A 21,417-nucleotide genomic window follows, 5' to 3' on the forward strand; every position below is an offset into this window, starting at 1 on the left:
GGAAAATCAGGTAACTCCCACCCCAATACTGCGCTTTACCGAGGGTCTTAGCAAATGGGCACACAGGAGATTATATCCCACACCTGGCTGGGAGGGTCCTATGCCCACAGAGCCTCCCTCATTGCTAGCACAGCAGTCTGTGATCTAAGGGCAAGGCAGCAGCCAGGCTGGGGGAGGGGCGCCCGCCATTGCTGAGGCTTAAGTAGGTAAACAAAGCCGCTGGGAAGCTCGAACTGGGTGGAGCTCACAGCAGCTCAAGGAGGCCTGCGTGTCTCTGTAGACTCCACCTCTGGGGACAGGGCACAGCTACACAACAACAACAACAACAGCAACAACAAAAAAGAAGCAGAAACCTCTGCAGATGCAAACGACTCTGTCTGACAGCTTTGAAGAGAGCAGTGGATCTCCCAACACGGAGGTTGAGATCTGAGAACGGACAGACTGCCTGCTCAGGTGGGTCCCTGACCCCTGAGTAGCCTAACTGGGAGACATCCCCCACTAGGGGCAGACCGACACCCCACACCTCACACAGTGGAGTACATCCCTGAGAGGAAGCTTCCAAAGCAAGAATCAGACAGGTACACTCGCTGTTCAGCAATATTCTATCTTCTGCAGTCCAGGACCAGATGGATTCACAGTTGAATTCTACCAGAGGTACAAGGAGGAGCTGGTACCATTCCTTCTGAAATTATTCCAATCAATAGATAAAGAGGGAATCCTCCCTAACTCATTTTATGAGGCCAACATCATCCTGATACCAAAGCCTGGCAGAGATACAACAAAAAAAGAGAATTTTAGACCAATATCTCTGATGAACATCGATGCAAAAATCCTCAACAAAATACTGGCAAACTGACCCAGCAGCACATCAAAAAGCTTATCCACCATGATCAAGTGGGCTTCATCCCTGGGATGCAAGGCTGGTTCAACATATGCAAATCAATAAACATAATCCAGCATATAAACAGAACCAAAGAAAAAACCACATGATTATCTCAATAGATGCAGAAAAGGACTTTGACAAAATTCAACAGCCCTTCATGCTAAAAACTCTCAATAAATTTGGTGTTGATGGAACATATCTCAAAATAATAAGAGCTATTTATGACAAACCCACAGCCAATATCATACTGCATGGGCAAACCTGGAAAAATTCCCTTTGAAAACTGGCACAAGAAAGGGATGCCCTCTCTCACCACTCCTATTCAACACAGTGTTGGAAGTTCTGGCTAGGGCAATCAGGCAAGAGAAAGAAATAAAGGGTATTCAGTTAGGAAAAGAAGAAGTCAAATATCCCCGTTTGCAGATGACATGATTGTATATTTAGAAAATCCCATTGTCTCAGCCCAAAATCTCCTTAAGCTGATAAGAAACTTCAAAAAAGTCTCAGGATACAAAATTAATGTGCAAAAATCACAAGCATTCTTATACACCAGTAATAGACAAACAGAGAGCCAAATCATGAATGAACTTCCATTCACAATTGCTTCAAAGAGAATAAAATACCTAGGAATCTAACTTACAAGGGATGTAAAGGACCTCTTCAAGGAGAACTACAAACCACTGCTCAGTGAAATAAAAGAGGACACAAACAAATGGAAGAGCATACCATGCTGATGGATAGGAAAAATCAATATCGTGAAAATGGCCATACTGCACAAGGTAATTTATAGATTCAATGCCATTCCCATCAAGCTACCAATGACTTTCTTCACCAAATTGGAAAAAACTGCTTTAAAGTTCATATGGAACCAAAAAAGAGCCCACATTGACAAGACAATCCTAAGTCAAAAGAACAAAGCTGGAGGCATCATGCTACTTGACTTCAAACTACACTACAAGGCTACAGTAACCAAAACAGCATGGTACTGGTACCAAAACAGAGATATAGACCAATGGAACAGAACAGAGTCCTCAGAAATAATACCACACATCTATAGCCATCTGATCTTTGACAAACCTGAGAAAAACAAGAAATGGGGAAAGGATTCCCTATTTAATAAATGGTGCTGGGAAAATTGGCTAGCCATAAGTAAAAGGTGAAACTGGATCCTTTCCTTACTCCTTATACGAAAATTAATTCAAGATGGATTAGAGACTTAAATGTTAGACCTAATACCATAAAAACCCTAGAAGAAAATCTAGGTAATACCATTCAGGACATAGGCATGGGCAAGGACTTCATGTCTAAAACACCAAAAGCAACGGCAACAAAAGCCAAAATTGACAAATGGGATCTAATTAAACTAAAGAGCTTCTGCATAGCAAAAGAAACTACCATCAGAGTGAACAGGCAACCTACAGAATGGGAGAAAAGTTTTGCAATCTACACATCAGACAAAGGGCTAATATCCAGAACCTACAAAGAACTCAAACAAATTTACAAGAAAAAAACAAACAACCCCATCAAAAAGTGGGCAAAGGATATGAACAGACATTTCTCAAAAGAAGACATTCATACAGCCAACAGACACATGAAAAAACGCTCATCATCACTGGCCATCAGAGAAATGCAAATCAAAACCACAATGAGATACCATCTCACACCAGTTAGAATGGAAACAACAGGTGCTGGAGAGGATGTGGAGAAATAGGAACACTTTTACACTGTTGGTGGGATTGTAAACTAGTTCAACCATTATGGAAAACAGTATAGCGATTCCTCAAGGATCTAGAGCTAGAAGTACCAAATGACCCAGCCATCCTATTACTGGGTATATACCCAAAGGATTATAAATCATGCTGCTATAAAGACACATGCACACGCATGTTTATTGTGGCACTATTCACAATAGCAAAGACTTGGAATCAACCCAAATGTCCATCAGTGATAGAATGGATTAAGAAAATGTGGACATATACACCATGGAATATTATGCAGCCATAAAAAAGGATGAGTTTGTGTCCTTTGTAGGGGATGCGGCTGGAAACCATCAAACCAAATACCGCATGTTCTCACTCATAGGTGGGAACTGAACAATGAGATCACTTGGACTTGGGAAGGGGAACATCACACACCGGGGCCTATCATGGGGACGGGGGAGGGGGAAGGGATTGCATTGGGAGTTATACCTGATGTAAATGACGAGTTGATGGGTGCTGACGAGTTGATGGGTGCAGCACACCAACATGGCACAAGTATACACATGTAACAAACCTGCACGTTATGCACATGTGCCCTAGAACTTAAAGTATAATAATCATAAAAAATGAAAATAAAAAGAAGACAGTTATGCGGCCAACAAACATATGAAAAAAATCTCATCATCACTGTTCATTAGAGAAATGCAAATCGAAACCACAATGAGATATCATCTCACTCCAGTTAGAATAGCAATCATTAAAAAGTCAGGAAATAACAGACGCTGGAGAGGATGTGGAGAAATAGGAACGCTTTTTCACTGTTGATGGGAGTGTAAATTAGTTCAACTGTTATGGAAGACAGTGTGGCAATTCCTCAAGGACCTAGAACCAGAAATACCATTTGACCCAGCAATCCCATTACTGGGTATATACCCCAAGGATTATAAATCATTCTACTGTAGAGAACACATGCACACATATGTTTATTGCAGCACTATTCACAATAGCAAACTTGGAACCAACCCAACTCCCCATCAATGATAGACTGGATAAAGAAAATGTGGCACATATATACCATGGAATACTATGCAGCCATAAAAAAGGATGAGTTCATGTCCTTTGCAGGGACACGGATGAAGCTGGAAACCATCATTCTCAGCAAACTAACACAGGAACAGAAAATCAAACACCGCATGTTCTCATTCACAACTGGGAGCTGAACAATGAGAATACATGGACACAGGGAAGGGAATGTAACACACCAGGACCTGCCATGGGATAGGGGGCAATGGGAGGAATAGCATTAGGAGAAATATCTAACGTAGGCGATGGGTTGATGGGTGCAGCAAACAACCATGGAGCATGTATACTATGTAGCAAACCTGCACGTTCTGCACATGTATCCCATGAGCAACAGATGCTCATGATGGTTGTAAAGGATCAACTGTATTTTAAAACATAATATATTTTTTAAATGTATAATTCTTTTATAAATACATTCACATTGTTCAAACTATAACCAATATATTTTTTTTTGTTTGCTTTTTTTAACTTTCATTTTAAGTTTAGGGGTACAAGTCCAGGTTTGTTACATAGGTAAACCTGTGTCTTGAAGGTTTGTTGTACAGATTGTTTCATCATCCAGGTGTTAAGCCTAGATTTCTCAGAAGGGAAAACACACCAAACATATATTCTTAAAGGTCAAGGGCTGGGTTTTGTATAATAACTAGACCATTATCTGTAGGATTTGAGAACTTGGTCAAAGACCATAATAAAATATTAATCTTTGCTGAATACATTCCCATATCTAACCATCTAGTCAAAATAGCTTATCCACTGCATTTTTAAAGAATAACAGGTGGCCTTTTGTCATTTTATGCCTCTCTATCTGAGCCAAACTATATAATCATTTGCTTTATACCTTTGGCTCAAAAACTTTTATATGTTTAGGCTATCAAGAATTATTTTTAATGGTTCCTAAATCATTTTAATCCTCAGAACTACTTTGGCCAATATTTGTCTTTGTTAAAAGTTAAAGGTGAGCACTCAGTACTATGTGAAAATGAACACAATATTTAATTTTTAGTTTTGTCCTGTTAACATTAGATGATGCTCAGATAGTAAGCCTTTTCTGTAATGTAATCAATGGATGAGGAATTTGACCATTGTTGAAGGTTTTGTATATAAGAAGTCAACACAACGTTGATCAAAATATTAACCAGCCAGAGAAACAGAATCCTAACTATTTCTGAGGAAACTGTAAGTAGAACTTCTGCTGAACAAAATTGTTATTTGAATTATTAGATTTTTTCTTTATCCCAAGTGATGCATTTTTTAAAGGCTTAGATACTTGTTGCAGATTCACCTGTATAAATGTATCTGTTTAAATTATGGCTTATTTCTCTAGGATTTAATTTTTTTTGTATAGACATGAGATTCTTAATTATGGAAAGACAAATTTGTTTATTATTGCAATTAGTGCCAAATGTGAAAGTCTCATAATTTCTTAATTATTGAACTACAAATTTGTTTATTAAGTTCCTAATGTGAAAGTCTAGTCTCTATGATTCTTCTTTCTGAGAAGGAATAGATCAGTACTCTATTGTCATATAATTGACTGTATTAATATGCTATGTTGACTATTTAATATCACCCAAATCAACTACTGTTGAATTGAACATTATTAATACTATTGTGAAACTTTATAGGCTACTAAAATATTTATTTAAATTATAAACCTTTCAAAACAGAAGTCTAGACCAAATTATATAAATCTCCCTGGGGATGTCCCTATAAAAGCTGGCCCAGGGTCATACTGAGGAAGTATTACAGTGGGAAGAACGTAACCTTTGGAAATAGACTAGATAGTTTCAAATACGGGCTCCACTACTTTCTATATATTTGGTTGGGTGAGTCCTCTTTTAGCCTCACCTTGGTTATTTGTAAAATGAATAATATAACACTACCTACTTCATAGAGTTGCTATGAGAATTAAATGAGATAATAGTAATAATAACTATATTTAATTAATGTTTATAAGATGCCCAGCATGTTAAGAACTTTACTTTTGTTATCATAATGAATTCCCCTAACATAGAGAAGTGTACTATTACAGGCCTTATTTTGTAGATAAGAAACTGTCTTAGCAAAGATAGTTCATTTCACCTATACCATGTTGAACACACAGTACAGCACACAGTGAACCCTCTGTATGTGTTAATTACTGGTATTTTCCTAGGACTTGGTAACAAGCATTTTGAGAAATTTATTCTGCCCTTGAACATCTTTGAGCCCGTTGGGGTGTTCTCCAACGCAATCAGTAGGTTAAGTGTCCTCACTTTGCAATGGCAAATCACTTAATGGAGGCCATGTGGCTTCCTGAAATGTTTGATGAAAGCTTCTGGTTTGAATGTTCCAACACTACTGGTTAGTCTTTCTATATTAGTTTATCTCTGCCTAAAATATCATGGTAAAAACAAGGCTAAGTTAAAAACTGATTTTTTTTTTTTTTTTTTTTTTTTTTTTTTTTTTTTGAGATGGAGTCTTGCACTGTCTCCTGGGCTGGAGCGCGATGGCCTGATCCCCGCTCACTGCAACCTCCACCTCCCGGGTTCAAGGACTCTTCCGCCTCAGCCTCCCGACTAGCTGGGATTACAGGCACATGCCACCACACCCGGCTTATTTTTTTTGTATTTTTAGTAGAGACAGGCTTTCACTGTGTTAGCCAGGATGGCCTCGATCTCCTGACCTCGTGATCCACCCGCCTCAGCCTCCCAAAGTGTTGGGTTTGCGGGCATGAGCTACCATGCCCGGCCGAAAACTGATATTTAAGAAATACCCTTAAATCTAATCCTATACTAAACCAGTGGGCAAACTATTAGATCAGAGAGTCAGATTTAGGCCTTCAGAGTTCTGGTCTGGCTTTACTGTAAATCAGGAACTATGCTACATGCTCTTCATGAATTACTATAAATGGGTTTTACTGAAATGCTATCAGCAACTGGGAAGTCACCACTTTTCAAGAATTCCACTTGAATCCAAAGATCCAAATGTTACAAATTCCTCACTGTATTCAAGTCAAATATTTATACATGTGACCTCCAAATATTGCTCCTAACATACAGTTTCTCAATAAATATTTATTGAATAATTTGTTTCTGACACACTAAAAATGAAGTGATTTAAAACTGTCCTCTACATGGCTCACCTTCAAATATTTGAGGGCAACATCACTTCTCTACTGAAACTTTTTCACCAGCTTAATATCTGAGGATTCTCAAACTTATAATTGGTGACTACAACATAGAAGGAAGTTCAGGTGTTATGGGTCTAATATCAAATATAGTCTATAAGGCTAGGTGTGGTGGCTCATGTCCATAATCCCAGTGCTTTGGGAAGCCCAGGCAGGAGGATACCTTGAGGCCAGGAGTTCGAGACCAGCCTGAGTAATGTAGAAACACCCTATTTCTTTAAAAAAAAAAAAAAAAATTAGCCAGATGAACACCTGTAATCCCAACTACCCTGGAAGCAGAGGTGAGAAAAATCACATAATAACCTCAAATCAGTAAATGTTTGTGGAATAACTATTATAAACAACGTTTAAAATCATCATGATGACTTTGCACACACATTATATAGAGATTGGATATAGAGAAGTCAAAGGCCCACACATCCCTCACGCAAAACTGGGCTCTCAAAATAAGCAGGCAAAAGTCTTAAACACAAAACATAATAAGGACACATTGCTATGCCAATTAGAGGCTTTCTTCTTCTTCTTCTTTTTTTTTTTTTTTTTTTTTTTTTTTTTTGCCAATTAAGATTAATTCAGTATGGCTTGAAACCAAGTGGGAAATGTTCTTAAACAAAAGGAATCAAACAGTGAAAACATGTTAAGCATTAAAAGCATTAAGTTACCTGTGCTGACATCCACATGTCCCAGTTTATTGCCAACAGAATATAATCAAACCCAAGCATTCCTCTATTTGGCACAAAGGTAAAATTGGCATATATATAAGCATTATGAAAGTATAATGGGTTAACCATGGCACCGGTTATTCTTTTCTTTCAGGCAGGTCCAAAATGTGGCTACTTTTAACAATGGCAAGTTTGATATCCGTACTGGGGACTACACATGGTTTCTTTGGAAAATTAAATCCTAGAAGCCCTGAAGTGACTATGAACATTGTAAGTTACTCTGGGGAAAAACTCCATAAAACTAAAAGATGCTATTATTTAAAATCATAATGAGTTAAAGATTTTATATGACCAATTAAAAATAAACAGTAATATTCATTTATTAGATATATCTAAAAATCAACTAAAATTTCACCTTTTGGGTTTTCTTCCTCAGAGTCAGATGATTACTTACTGGGGATACCCAAATGAAGAATACAATGTTGTGACTGAAGATGGTTATATCCTTGAAGTTAACAGAATTCCTTATGGGAAGAATAATTCAGGGAATACAGGTATATATGAGCTTCTTTTCTTCCTTCCTTTCTCTCTTTTTTGCTTTCCTTCTTTCCTCCTCCTTCCCTGTCTCCTTTCTTCCTCCATCTTTTCGTTCTTTTATTCTTCCCCTTTTCCTCCTTTTATTTCTTCCTAAAAATATAATGTCTTGCTGATTCTGGCAATGCAAAAATAAGCTATATTTTCAGTCTTCAAGGAGATAATCATCAGGCCAATGAAATAGGTAAGTAAATGAGTGATTATAATAATATGTGATAAGCTCAAGCTACAACTGTGCATAGGATACTAAACTGAAAGTTTTAATAAAATCACCTACCCTAGCTAGGGGAGTCAAGGAAAGCTCACTCTCAGAAACAATAACTGGATGAAGATCTAGAGGATCAGGAAGAGTTAGCCAGGGTGTGTGTTGCAGAGGGGAAGATGGGGAGCCAATTCAAGGCTCATTTCCCAAACACATACAGGCCAATTTTCACTAGTATTATCAAAAATTTACCTTTTTCTCATTGTAAAAAATTTGTGAAGTACAAAAAGAAAAAAACATTACTCGTAATTTTACCACTCACATTTTACCAAATTTAACATTGTGCTGAATTACCTGAGAATATAATTTTTTCAATAGTTTTATTGAGATGTAACTGGCATATAATAAGCTGCTCATATTTAAGGTGTGCAGTTTCATAAGTTTTCGCATCTGAGAAATCAACTGCCTGAGAAATCATCACCACAATTAAGATAAGATATTCAAAAATAATCAACTCAATCAGGCAAATGTATCTAATGCTAGTCATATGGAAGACTGTTTCTAGCCTCACGTTTATCCTAGAATAAGGAATGCATTTATAAAGTTTATAAACATTTTTCTTCCTTAGGCCAGAGACCTGTTGTGTTTTTGCAGCATGGTTTGCTTGCATCAGCCACAAACTGGATTTCCAACCTGCCGAACAACAGCCTTGCCTTCATTCTGGCAGACGCTGGTTATGATGTGTGGCTGGGCAATAGCAGAGGAAACACCTGGGCCAGGAGAAACTTGTACTATTCACCAGATTCAGTTGAATTCTGGGCTTTCAGGTAAACAAAAGGGACAATTAAAAATAAACACTGGGCTTTAAAAGCATAGGCATTTGCCCCTTCTAATCCAGTCCCATTTTAACAAATTACACTCCTAGTAGGAGGATAGATAAGTCATTTTCATTCTAAACCAGTCTTGGAGGTCTTCCATGTACCTCATTCCTAGAGTAGCTTTTCCTTCAAACTTTCTGTGATCGCAGGAGTCTCCATTAGGGAATCCCTGAGTGTGCTTTTCCAAATGGAATGAACAATATAGCTGAAGCAAGGAAATTCACTGCCCCTGGAAAATTCCAAAGGAATGTCCATATGGACTCAAGAGAGATGTGAAAACCCAGTTGGGCGTAGGAGAACAGTAATCTGAATCATCATCAATAGGAGGGGTAGGGAGACTGAAATTCAGATGTCATGAAGAGATTATCACAGGTTTCTCTCACTGGTCTTCTTGTGCCTTATTCCTGGAATTTACTGATAGAGGTAGAGAACAGAAGAAAACCTGGCTGCTGATGCTAAGGCATGAAAGTGTTCCAAGAGTTCTAGCAGCTGAAAGGAAACCTGTGTGTCCCAGGTGTAGCGGGGAAAGGGAAAATGACATGAGTGAAGACTGAGGTGCTGATGGGGCAGTAGTGGTGACAGTGAGAGCCTTGGGCCTCATTCTGAGTGCACAGAGAAGTTTTAACAGGGGAGTGGCATAATACAGTTTTCATTTTCGAAATATCATGTTGGCTGATTTGTGAAAAATAAAATAGAGAAATATGGGATTTATATTAAATGACACTGGAACACAGCATACACATTATTATTAAATCTGACATTTCATTTCGGGGATGGAAATAATTCCCATTTACAGATACTATCTTGTTTGGATTCAACTGTGGCTGCAATGCTGCACTTCAGAAATGATGTCAGTTGTTTATAAGAAGCCACCCCAAAGGGCACCTGACATTCACTGAGGGTCTATAAGCATCAATGTTTAGAGAATCCAGTTTTCTGTATCCCAAAGGGATCATTAGCTATTGAATTTTAGAAACAATAGCAAGGAAATGTATCCACTTTCATTTTGTCTTTTTCCTTTCAGCTTTGATGAAATGGCTAAATATGACCTTCCAGCCACAATCGACTTCATTGTAAAGAAAACCGGACAGAAGCAGCTACACTATGTTGGCCATTCCCAGGGTACCACCATCGGTAAGTAATGGCAGTCAAGGCCAAGTGGTTTACTTCTCATAAACATTTTCCCAGTGGTTATGGTAGGCATGTTAGCAACCACATTAATTGCTTTTCATTCATTTAATGCCTCCAACAACACAATGACATATGGACAATTATAATTCCTATAATATGGGAAAACAAAACAAGGGGATATAGTTCATGCAAGGTTATATAGATTATTACCAATAGGGTAGCTGAGGCAGTTTGATTCCCAAGCACATACTCTGAAGCATTATACCACACAGCCACTGAACTGAGTTTTATTCATTTGACCGTATTTATGGGGCAGGCTCCTATGATGTATCCAAAGAATACAGAAATAAATAAAATAGATGAAAATTTCTGCCTTTGTACCACTTATACTCTAGAGATAGGAGGCAGAGAAACTAAAAAAGGTTACAAAGTAAAATATAATATATTTTAGATAATGGTAAAGCTATGGAGAGAAAATAACCCAGTGAATTACATTAGAGAGCACCAGAGGGGTTCACAGAAATTGTAGATAGGTAACACAAGCACTCTTTGGGTAAAGCCATGATGAAGGTCAGAGAGTCAGTCACGTGCCTACCTCGTAGGCATCAGATGTTCCAGAAAGAGAGAATAGCAAGTGAGAAGAATCTGAAGCTGGAGCACACCTAGTTTGTTCAAGGAACAACAGTGAGGCTATGCCTTGTGTGAATAAATCAAATTGAGAAAGAGACAGATAGAGTCAGAGATGAGATCACAGAGGTTGGGGAGGAAAGACTGTTCAGGGCTCTTTGGCTGTTGTAGGGATTTTAACTTTCATTCTGAGAAAAAAAGAAAACTGCAGAATAACTTTGAATTGAAGAGTTACATGATTCATAACAGGATCCCTTTTGTTGCCAGGGGCAAAGGGGCAGGAGCAGAGAACCAATTAGAGGATGCATATAGTACCCATGTGGGAGATGGTGGTGACCTGGATGAAGGATGTTCTTGGAAAAACCATTCTTCCACAAATAGAATCAGACTACATATTATATAGTTGTCTAGATGTGAAATGGTTTTTTAGGCCATTCTTGAGTCTCATCAGTATGTCATTATTGACAGTGGCAGGGCCTTGCCTATTTAGCTATACTGCAGAGTGAAACTTGATAACTACTTGATCACATCCTCATCTGCTAGTGTACTACTGCTTACAAAATTAATTACTGAATGTATTTACTATGTATAGATATTTGAATTCTCTTGGGTCCTCATTTATCAAGCATTTACTATGTGCCAAGAATCATGATAAATTCTTTCTTTACATGATTTACTTCCTTTAGTTCCTAACAACCTAATGAAGCACTCACCACTATCCTTGTATTTCAGACAGGGAAACAGTGGTTCTTAGAGATTAGGTGGCTTGTTCAAGGTCACAAAACTAATAAACCACAGAGCCAGGATTCAAATCGAGTTTCGTCATATTTTAAAATTCTACTCTTAACCTTTCCACTTATATATTAAGTGTTAATTATCTCATTGTGATGATATAAATTTAAATTCATAAAAAATATAACACAAATAACTATTTTTTGTAACCATGTGAGTATCCCAAATTTGGCCTATTTTCTAAGGTCAGATAAGGGTTGATGATAACTTTTAAAACGTTCCAGCCTCATGTCCCCATAGAAAAATCTATGAAAATAAAACAAATATACCAAAATCTAATCACTCTGAGCCAGCAGAGATGCCAAGTTCTCAGGTTGTCTCAAACACCATCCTTAGTAAGTCCAAAATAATGTCACACTTGTACAAACAAACAAAACAACAACAACACACACACACACCTTTTTCACCAGTTCCTTGTTCTTTTTCAGGTTTTATTGCCTTTTCCACCAATCCCAGCCTGGCAAAAAGAATCAAAACCTTCTATGCTCTAGCTCCTGTTGCCACTGTGAAGTATACAGAAAGCCTTATAAACAAACTTAGATTTGTTCCTGAATTCCTCTTTAAGGTATGCAATTCTCTTTAATTAAGTGAATCTAAGATACTCGATTGCCCATGGATTTTCAAGTTATAGAAAGAGAACAGAGTTATAAAAAGAGAACAATCATTTTTATATCCAAAAGTGGAACTGTATGCATCTGTATTATTTATTTGATAGCACTGAGCATGTTTGAATCTCCTCTACAGCCTGCGAGATCCCCCTTTCTTTCTTTGTTCTTGATTAGCTTCATGTGGGTCAGCAATGCCTGGGAGTAGATTTGCTGTTTCACAGATGGTTTATCAAGCACTCTACACAGTTGTGTCAAGGCTGTGATTCCACTCCAGGAGGAGGGAAGAGGAAATAAAATCAAAACAAAATAGTTAAATAAGAAGACTAACCCACTCGGGACAGAGAGACTGGAAAGAGGAGGGAAAGGAAGGAAAGGGAAAAGGAGAAGAGGAGGAAATGAATGATTGAGTGAGGCAAACACCTTGAGCTCTCTCATGGCTTTCTCTTTTGGCTTTCCTAAGAGCTCCTTCATCTTTAAACGGGGATTTCATAAGTCAGTAGTGTGGATTTCAATACATTATAAATATTAAGTGTCTTATGCAGTAGACACACATGTTATCAAATTAATCTTTTTGTTTGACAGTGCTTAATACCCTAATTCTCTCACTCAGTGAAACCAGCACACACACACACACACACACACACACACACACACACACACACACTTTCCTTTAGGAGAATGGTTTAGCCTCAGGCTATAAAATATAATGATTCCATTTCCTTCTATGGTTTTTGTACTATTCATCTCTTTTCATTCTGAATTAATATGTATATCTAAAGCCTAAGAGAACTTACCTATAGGCAAACTACATTTGGAAAACTTTTATTAAAATCTAAAATTTTGTGATGACCCAGATATTTTTATTGGCTACATTGATTGAGAACTTCTTTCCTACTTGTACTCAGATTTTCTGATAGGCAATGCAGACGTTGATTAAAATTTAGAAAAGCGCTAGACCTCAAGTTAGAGGCTTGGGTAAGGATTCTAGGTATAATCGAGCTCTAATTAGCCCAAGACCCTGACTCATGTTAGCCTCATGTTTCCTCATGTATAAAATAGAGATGACAAAATATCTGCCTTCCTCAAAGAGAGTTGGGGCAAACTCTTTCTATTCTTATACTGAGCCTCAGTGCCTCTGTAAAGGCTTTGCTGAAAATATGGCCAAGTCACCATTTCTCCTCCCAAACTTTTCACAATTTATTGTTGAAATCTCACATCTTGGCACTTCATTATGACAGTCTGCATGTATTTTTAAGATTTTATCCCACAACCCCTATCACCCCAACTAGATTGTAACTCTTTACGTCTTATACTTCCTCTCAGTAGCCAGTACTGTTCTGTGCCACAATAGATACCCAGTATTGATATCTGTGCTGCCCATTTCACAGCTTTCTTGAGGGAATTAACTGAATGAAAGTACTGGAAATTCCTAAAACAACATGTAAAAATAAGAATATATCATCATCCTAATCACACATGTATAAGTAGATTAGATAAATTAGTGAGTCTTTTCTGCAGCTTGATTGCTACAACCCTCTAATAGTGCCTTTATTTTTCAGATTATATTTGGTAACAAAATGTTCTTACCACACAACTTCTTTGATCAATTTCTTGCTACTGAAGTGTGCTCCCGCCAGACACTGAATCTCCTTTGCAGCAATGCCTTATTTATCATTTGTGGATTTGACAGTAAGAACTTTAACGTGGTTAGTATGCATTTCAATTTCTATATTTTGAGCAACATCTTTGATTACTTGTTTCATTGCCACTTAGAAATGGTACTTTATGAGAACTAGGAGTAGGTTCAGAACTGCGATATCCTGATAAACATGAGAGAAATCACAAATCATTGCTCCCAATTTCATCACTTCCGGCATCATTCCATCACCCCAATTGCCCCTAAAACAAATAAACAATATGAAGAAAAAAAACAATTTACTACTCAGTTATGACCACCTAAATACTAGGTGTTACATTTAAATTCTGTAAGAGAAAGGACTGAACCATATATTTTAGTGGCTTCTTTGTGAGAAAAATGTCTTTATTGAATAAATGTTTTCAATAAATATTTATAATGCTGACAGTAATTTCCATAAATCTTACAGACCATATTTCTGAGCAACTATTTATGTAAGACTTTGCCTATATTCTTTTTTTGAGATGGACTCTCTCTCTGTCACCTAGGCTGGAGTGCAGTGGCGCAATCTCGGCTCACTGCAAGCTCCGCCTCCCAGGTTCACACCATTCTCCTGCCTCAGCCTCCCAAGTAGCTGGAACTACAGGGGCCCGCCACCACGCCCGGCAATTTTTTTGTATTTTTAGTAGAGACGAGATTTCATCGCATTAGCGAGGATGGTCTTGATCTCCTGACCTCATGATCCACATGCCTCGGCCTCCTAAAGTGCTGGGATTACAGGCGTGGGCCACTGTGCCTGGCTGACTTTGCCCATATTCTTTATCTACCTTTTCATTCACTTTGTATTGAGTTCGAGTTTCAAAACATACGTGACAAAATACACTATCATAAAGTAGTTAAGACTATGGATTTAGGTCAGTTTAAATTCAAACCATACGTTTGGAACTGAGTTAAACTCCTCTGTCTTGATTTCCTCATCCACAAAATGGGTTATTGTGAAGATCAAATGAGCTAGTATGTTCAAAGCATATAGAACATTGTACAAAGCATATAGCACATAGTAATAGCATATAAGGTTTTCTACTACTATTCATAGACAACTATCTCCACTCAAAATTGTCACTTTAGTTATATACCCTTGAACACCTAAGAAAATTACATCTATTGATAAGAAAGTATAATTTTTTTCATATATATATATTTATTATTATTATTATACTTTAAGTTCTAGGGTACATGTGCATAACGTGCAGGTTTGTTACATATGTATACTTGTGCCATGTTGGTGTGCTGCACCCATCAACCTGTCAGCACCCATCAACTCATCATTTACATCAGGTATAACTCCCAGTGCAATCCCTCCCCCCTCCCCCCTCCCCATGATAGGCCCCAGTGTGTGATGTTCCCCTTCCCGAGTCCAAGTAATCTCATTGTTCAGCTCCCACCTATGAGTGAGAACATGCAGCGTTTGGTTTTCTGTTCTTGTGATAGTTTGCTGAGAATGATGGTTTCCAGCTGCATCCATGTCCCTACAAAGGACACAAACTCATCCTTTTTTATGGCTGCATAGTATTCCATGGTGTATATGTCCACATTTTCTTAATCCATTCTATCACTGATGGACATTTGGGTTGATTCCAAGTCTTTGCTATTGTGAATAGTGCCACAATAAACATACGTGTGCATGTGTCTTTATAGCAGCATGATTTATAATCCTTTGGGTATATACCCAGTAATAGGATGGCTGGGTCATTTGGTACTTCTAGCTCTAGATCCTTGAGGAATTGCCATACTGTTTTCCATAATGGTTGAACTAGTTTACAATCCCACCAACAGTGTAAAAGTGTTCCTATTTCTCCACATCCTCTCCAGCACCTGTTGTTTCCATTCTAACTGGTGTGAGATGGTATCTCATTGTGGTTTTGATTTGCATTTCTCTGATGGCCAGTGATGATGAGCGTTTTTTCATGTGTCTGTTGGCTGTATGAATGTCTTCTTTTGAGAAATGTCTGTTCATATCCTTTGCCCACTTTTTGATGGGGTTGTTTGTTTTTTTCTTGTAAATTTGTTTGAGTTCTTTGTAGGTTCTGGATATTAGCCCTTTGTCTGATGTGTAGATTGCAAAACTTTTCTCCCATTCTGTAGGTTGCCTGTTCACTCTGATGGTAGTTTCTTTTGCTATGCAGAAGCTCTTTAGTTTAATTAGATCCCATTTGTCAATTTTGGCTTTTGTTGCCGTTGCTTTTGGTGTTTTAGACATGAAGTCCTTTCCCATGCCTATGTCTTGAATGGTATTACCTAGATTTTCTTCTAGGGTTTTTATGGTATTAGGTCTAACATTTAAGTCTCTAATCCATCTTGAATTAATTTTCGTATAAGGAGTAAGGAAAGGATCCAGTTTCACCTTTTACTTATGGCTAGCCAATTTTCCCAGCACCATTTATTAAATAGGGAATCCTTTCCCCATTTCTTGTTTCTCTCAGGTTTGTCAAAGATCAGATGGCTGTAGATGTGTGGTATTATTTCTGAGGACTCTGTTCTATTCCATTGGTCTATATCTCTGTTTTGGTACCAGTACTATGCTGTTTTGGTTACTGTAGCCTTGTAGTATAGTTTGAAGTCAGGTAGCGTGACGCCTCCAGCTTTATTCTTTTGACTTAGGATTGTCTTGGCAATGCGGGCTCTTTTTTGGTTCCATAAGAACTTTAAAGCAGTTTTTTCCAATTCTGTGAAGAAACTCATTGGTAAGAAAGTATAATTCTATGAAGTGTTGTAGTTACTTGTCATTCCATATGTGGAGTTTAACAGAGAGTAGCCTATCCTCATCACACTAAGGAAAGGCAGAACGAATTACTGCATTCCATTAGTGAGAGTCATATAAGTATAATAATAGTAAAATAAGACAAAGGAAATTGGAGATGCCATCTTCTGCATAATAATTTGCAGAAGAGAATCTTCAGTCTCCAATGAAGGTGGCCAATTTGTTTCACTCTGGCTACAGTCCGCTGTACTAACGGCATTAAAAGTCACTATGAAGTGGCCCTCTGCAGCTGGAGAAAGGAACTTCAGTTTGCTGCCTGGGGTTCTGCAAAGCAAGAGGCCTGTGTGTGAATATTTAACCTACAGCACTCTAGCACTGGGTAGAGAAGCATAAACGCTGAGAATTTAGACTCAGAGACCCAGATTAAAGTATCTGGCTCCATTCTGTGTGGATCTTGGACATTTCTCTAAACTTCTTTGTGCCCCAATTTTCATTTTGATAAAATGGAACTAATAAGTTCTCCTCATTAGGCAGCTAAAAATTAGATGGGTTAACACATGCAATTGCACCCTGCAAATTCTGAAGTGACATACAAATGTGTTATTCATATCCTTCCAGTAAATGCTACCTTTAAACACTTGACTTGAATCAGAAAACATAAATCTTTACTGTTTTTAAGAAACTGAGTATGTGTCTTCGTATGCATATAATATGTGTCTGTGTTGATTTCTAGAGTCGCTTGGATGTGTATGTATCACATAATCCAGCAGGAACTTCTGTTCAAAACATGTTGCATTGGACCCAGGTATCCTTTTCCAAATGCTGTTAAAACTTATTTTGTGGGTCTCAACCCTTTTCACTTTACCTAAACACATTCTTAAAATATCCTGCTGGGTACACCTAGAAGGTAATTTTTCTGGCACTGATTACCATACAAAAGTAACTATGAATTTATTTCAAAGAAGCAAATGCTTTTTATGACTTAGCATGCAAGAAAAATTATTTTGAGTGAAGCTGCATTTAAACTTACATAAATACCTTGTCTTACATTATTAATCATCTTTTGGAATAAGAAAAGTGTTTCTTAATAATTGTTTAAATTGAAAATAAACTGCTTGGAAATGTTTGAATTTTATTTTTCACAATATAATAATTTTTATTTGTTTGTTTTTAATTTCTCTATGTTAGGCTGTTAAGTCTGGGGAATTCCAAGCTTATGACTGGGGAAGCCCAGTTCAGAATAGGATGCACTATAATCAGGTAAGCTTCTTAAAGTTGGAATTATTCACATTTTGAACAACACTAACTATTTAAATGTTAAAGAAGAAATTATGTTAACTGCACATCTATTTTCCAAAGGAATGTTGATGTGCTGTCTCCCATTCTTCCACATGACTACGCATTCATTCTCTGGTGGCTAGGCTCATTTAAAGCTGCCCTCAAAGTACTACATCCCCATGTGTGAGAGACTTCCCAGGACTTACCACTACCCATTGCCATTACACAGACCTGTTCCATATCCCAGATCCCCAGCAAACTGTCCTCTCCTTTCTAAAGTATAAATACCTGATATAATAAGCTAATAATTCTAACTGTTCATGAGATAGAGTTGGAATTTCTGGTCTTCTTAAACATTATCCTTCCCTTTGTTGACAGCCAGAGGAGTGATTTCACTGGAATATATTCCCAAACAAAAGAAAAAGATGCTGTGCTTGCCAGTCAAGGCTGGAAATATTTTACAATAGGCAGAGGCCTTTGGCATAGGCAGACATATTAAGCAGTCCTCGCACTTGTTGTACTAAGAATCCAGACTTAGGAGTTTATCTTGTCTTCAGTCAATATGAGTTTAGGCAATCATTTATTCATCTCTTCCTAGGCTCAGGAAGTTGTTGACAGGATTTAGTGCTATAATATCTATAAGCTCTTGCCTCAGTGTAAGCTCTCGGGTTATCACTGACTATTTTTGAACAAGGGAAGTACCCTATAGTATTTTGTAACCTTCTCTTCTTCCTTTTCACCACATCCAATTTTTCCATCCAAGCAGTAGCTGAACAACTCTACTAATTTTCATCTGTTTCCATGACTCAAAATTTAGAAGGGATTGATATGTTTTAACAACAATGTCCTATGTGTAGAGAAGGCGTCCCCCAACCTTGATTTTGCATTTTTGATGTCTTTAAAATTTTCAGAATAGCATGAGATAAAACTTCTGTTGAAAACATTTTTTTCCTCCACCATCACCTTCTCAAATCTCCAAAACACAGGCTTGCTTTGAGTCTCTCTTTCTACTGGGCTCTAATACTCATAATCAGAGGACTACATCTTAGAGGAACAAGAAACCCAGTCCCCAAGTCCACCCTTCTTCCAACCAAACCAATAATATACCAAGTTGGTCTTTAACTAACTGAAGCAGTGACACTAATTTAAGAGCCAGGGCCAGCATCTAGAAAACTCTTTGAATAATAGGATATAAGTAAAATAAACTGGGTTTATAATTATGAATATTCTCTATACTACTCCCTTTTCTCTAATATTTAGGAAATATAATAGAAATCATTAAAATATTAGGGAAAATTACATATCATAAAATATTTTGCTATGGTAAATTGGCTATTACACAAAAGGTGAGAATACATAAACTCTGAGTATATTGGATTACTATTCTTGAAACTATGATCTAAAAAAATTCTAACAAAATTCTCTCTGGGCAGCAAGAAAATTCAAGATAATTCTCTTATTCCCTTTTCTGCTTTGTAAACCTCTTTAAAATATATGTGTGAATTGTGATTTTCGAGAAATAGGACATGGGGATGATAATACCCTTTCTCAGAATTTGAAGCAACATTTTGTAAATACTCAGGTAAGTATTCGACAATTACAGTTCCATAACTGAAGCAACTGACCTATCCCCTGACCATACTGGGAAGTCAATACAGAGCCAAAATAAATGACTCGGGACATTTTAAGATCATATTTTAGAGTGTTTGGGTAGAAACAACCTATTAACAGTTAGAATCTAATCACATCCATTTCCTTTAGCTTGAGTTGCAATCTATGTTCTTAGTTTGTAAGACTTACTGTCTGAAGCCTTGCTATTCAGAGCATGGTTTGGAGCCAATGGCATCAGAATCACCTATGAATGCAGAATCTCAGGCTCTTCCCCAGATCTACTGAATCAGAATCTTTACTTCAACAAGATCCTCAGGTGATTCACAGGCCCATCAGAATTTGAGAAGCACTGATCTAAAACATACTGCATTCACTTTGCTCTGTGGATAAAGGTGGTTTTTTCTGTGCAATCATTGCTAGAATTCCCTTATAAAACTGTCAGTTAGTGTTATACACTCTACTTGAAGAATAAGTACTGGGTTTAAAGTGTGGTTACCTAAACTCTGGTTCTTTCTCTTGTCTTTTCTAGTCCCAACCTCCCTACTACAATGTGACAGCCATGACTGTACCAATTGCAGTGTGGAATGGTGGCAAGGACCTATTGGCTGATCCCCAAGACGTTGGCCTTTTGCTTCCAAAACTCCCCAATCTTACTTACCACAAGGAGATTCCTTTTTACAATCACTTGGATTTTATCTGGGCAATGGACGCCCCTCAAGAAGTTTACAATGAAATTGTTTCTATGATATCAGAAGATAAAAAGTAGTTCTGGATTTAAAGAATTATCCATTTGTTTTTCCAAAATACTTTATTGTCTCATACATAGTATTTTCGTAATGTTTGACATGTAGTGCTTGTTTCTGTAATTCTGACTTTAGAAATATATTGGCATCAACAAACTTCCATTTGTCATTTTGAACTTTTTTAATTTAAAGAAATTTGATTTTCACCTGGAAATTTATCTAGAAATACTTGAGAGAACATATTTCTGGGGAGGTGAAACTTCTCTTCTCATTTTCCTGTTCAGTTTCTCTTCTGAACTCACTTATATATGAGCTGTGAGCCATAAGTGTTACCAAAGGACAGTGTTGGCTTCATATTCACTCTGCTTATGTACGCTTGATGCTGAGTATATTGCTTTCTATTGTTGATGAAGCCGAGTCTTTCCATCTGTGTAGTGGGGCCTATCACTTTCTATTTTGCAAATTTAATCCCATGTAAAGGTCAATTGGGATGTAAACTGGATCAACTCACTTTCACTTCCCAGGGAGTGGAGAGCAAGGATAGTTTGGGAAGCAACAGATGATGTCAACCCTGATTCAGGAATTTGAGATGAAAAGGGTACCCTCTATTATTATTATTATTGTTCTGCCCTCATGTTTTTGGGTCTTAACCACCAAATAGGCACCAACTAACCAAATTATTTTTGAAATCTCTGCCACAGTGCTGGAAACCACAGGATCCAGAAACATCCCCGTTGATATGTAAGTTAGGATGTACAACTGCCATCAGTACCAAAAAAAAAAAAAAACAAACAAACAAACAAACAAACAAACAAACAAAAAAACAAAAAAAAAACTCACCCAAACTTTCGAAATTTCGAAAAACACACACACATACAGCTTTACCTTGGAAATTTTATTAACCCCACAAATTTGTGACCTCATTTTATGGAATTAAGTTATTCAGATCATACCTATTATGCTATGTTAGGGTTTGATGTATAAAATATAAATGAGATAAGGAATATCTTGTACCCAGCATAGTGTATAGAACATAGTGAGTTCTCACAAAAACCTGTT

The 21,417-nt window shown here is 37.4% G+C and overlaps 1 protein-coding gene across 4 annotated transcripts; it reads left to right on the forward strand.

Moving 5' to 3' along the window:
- The first annotated feature begins 4,791 nt into the window (after positions 1 to 4,791).
- On the forward strand, positions 4,792 to 20,514 carry LIPF (lipase F, gastric type). Of its 4 annotated transcripts, none has more exons than XM_010379618.2 (11): positions 4,792 to 4,842; positions 5,822 to 5,902; positions 7,652 to 7,767; positions 7,934 to 8,051; positions 8,922 to 9,120; positions 10,196 to 10,305; positions 12,150 to 12,286; positions 13,889 to 14,035; positions 17,460 to 17,531; positions 17,915 to 17,986; positions 20,145 to 20,514. In XM_010379618.2, exons 3-11 carry the CDS (start codon positions 7,663 to 7,665, stop codon positions 20,379 to 20,381), a joined length of 1,197 nt encoding a protein of 398 aa, XP_010377920.2. In that variant the 5' UTR covers positions 4,792 to 4,842; positions 5,822 to 5,902; positions 7,652 to 7,662; the 3' UTR covers positions 20,382 to 20,514. The 4 variants fall into 4 exon arrangements, with proteins under 4 accessions (XP_010377920.2, XP_010377919.2, XP_010377921.2 ...); XM_010379620.2 differs by having other exon boundaries at positions 4,793 to 4,842; positions 9,021 to 9,120; XM_010379617.2 differs by lacking the exon at positions 5,822 to 5,902.
- The last annotated feature ends 903 nt before the right edge of the window (positions 20,515 to 21,417 follow it).

Source organism: Rhinopithecus roxellana, chromosome 11, assembly GCF_007565055.1.
Source record: "Rhinopithecus roxellana isolate Shanxi Qingling chromosome 11, ASM756505v1, whole genome shotgun sequence".
Lineage (NCBI taxonomy): Eukaryota > Metazoa > Chordata > Mammalia > Primates > Cercopithecidae > Rhinopithecus > Rhinopithecus roxellana.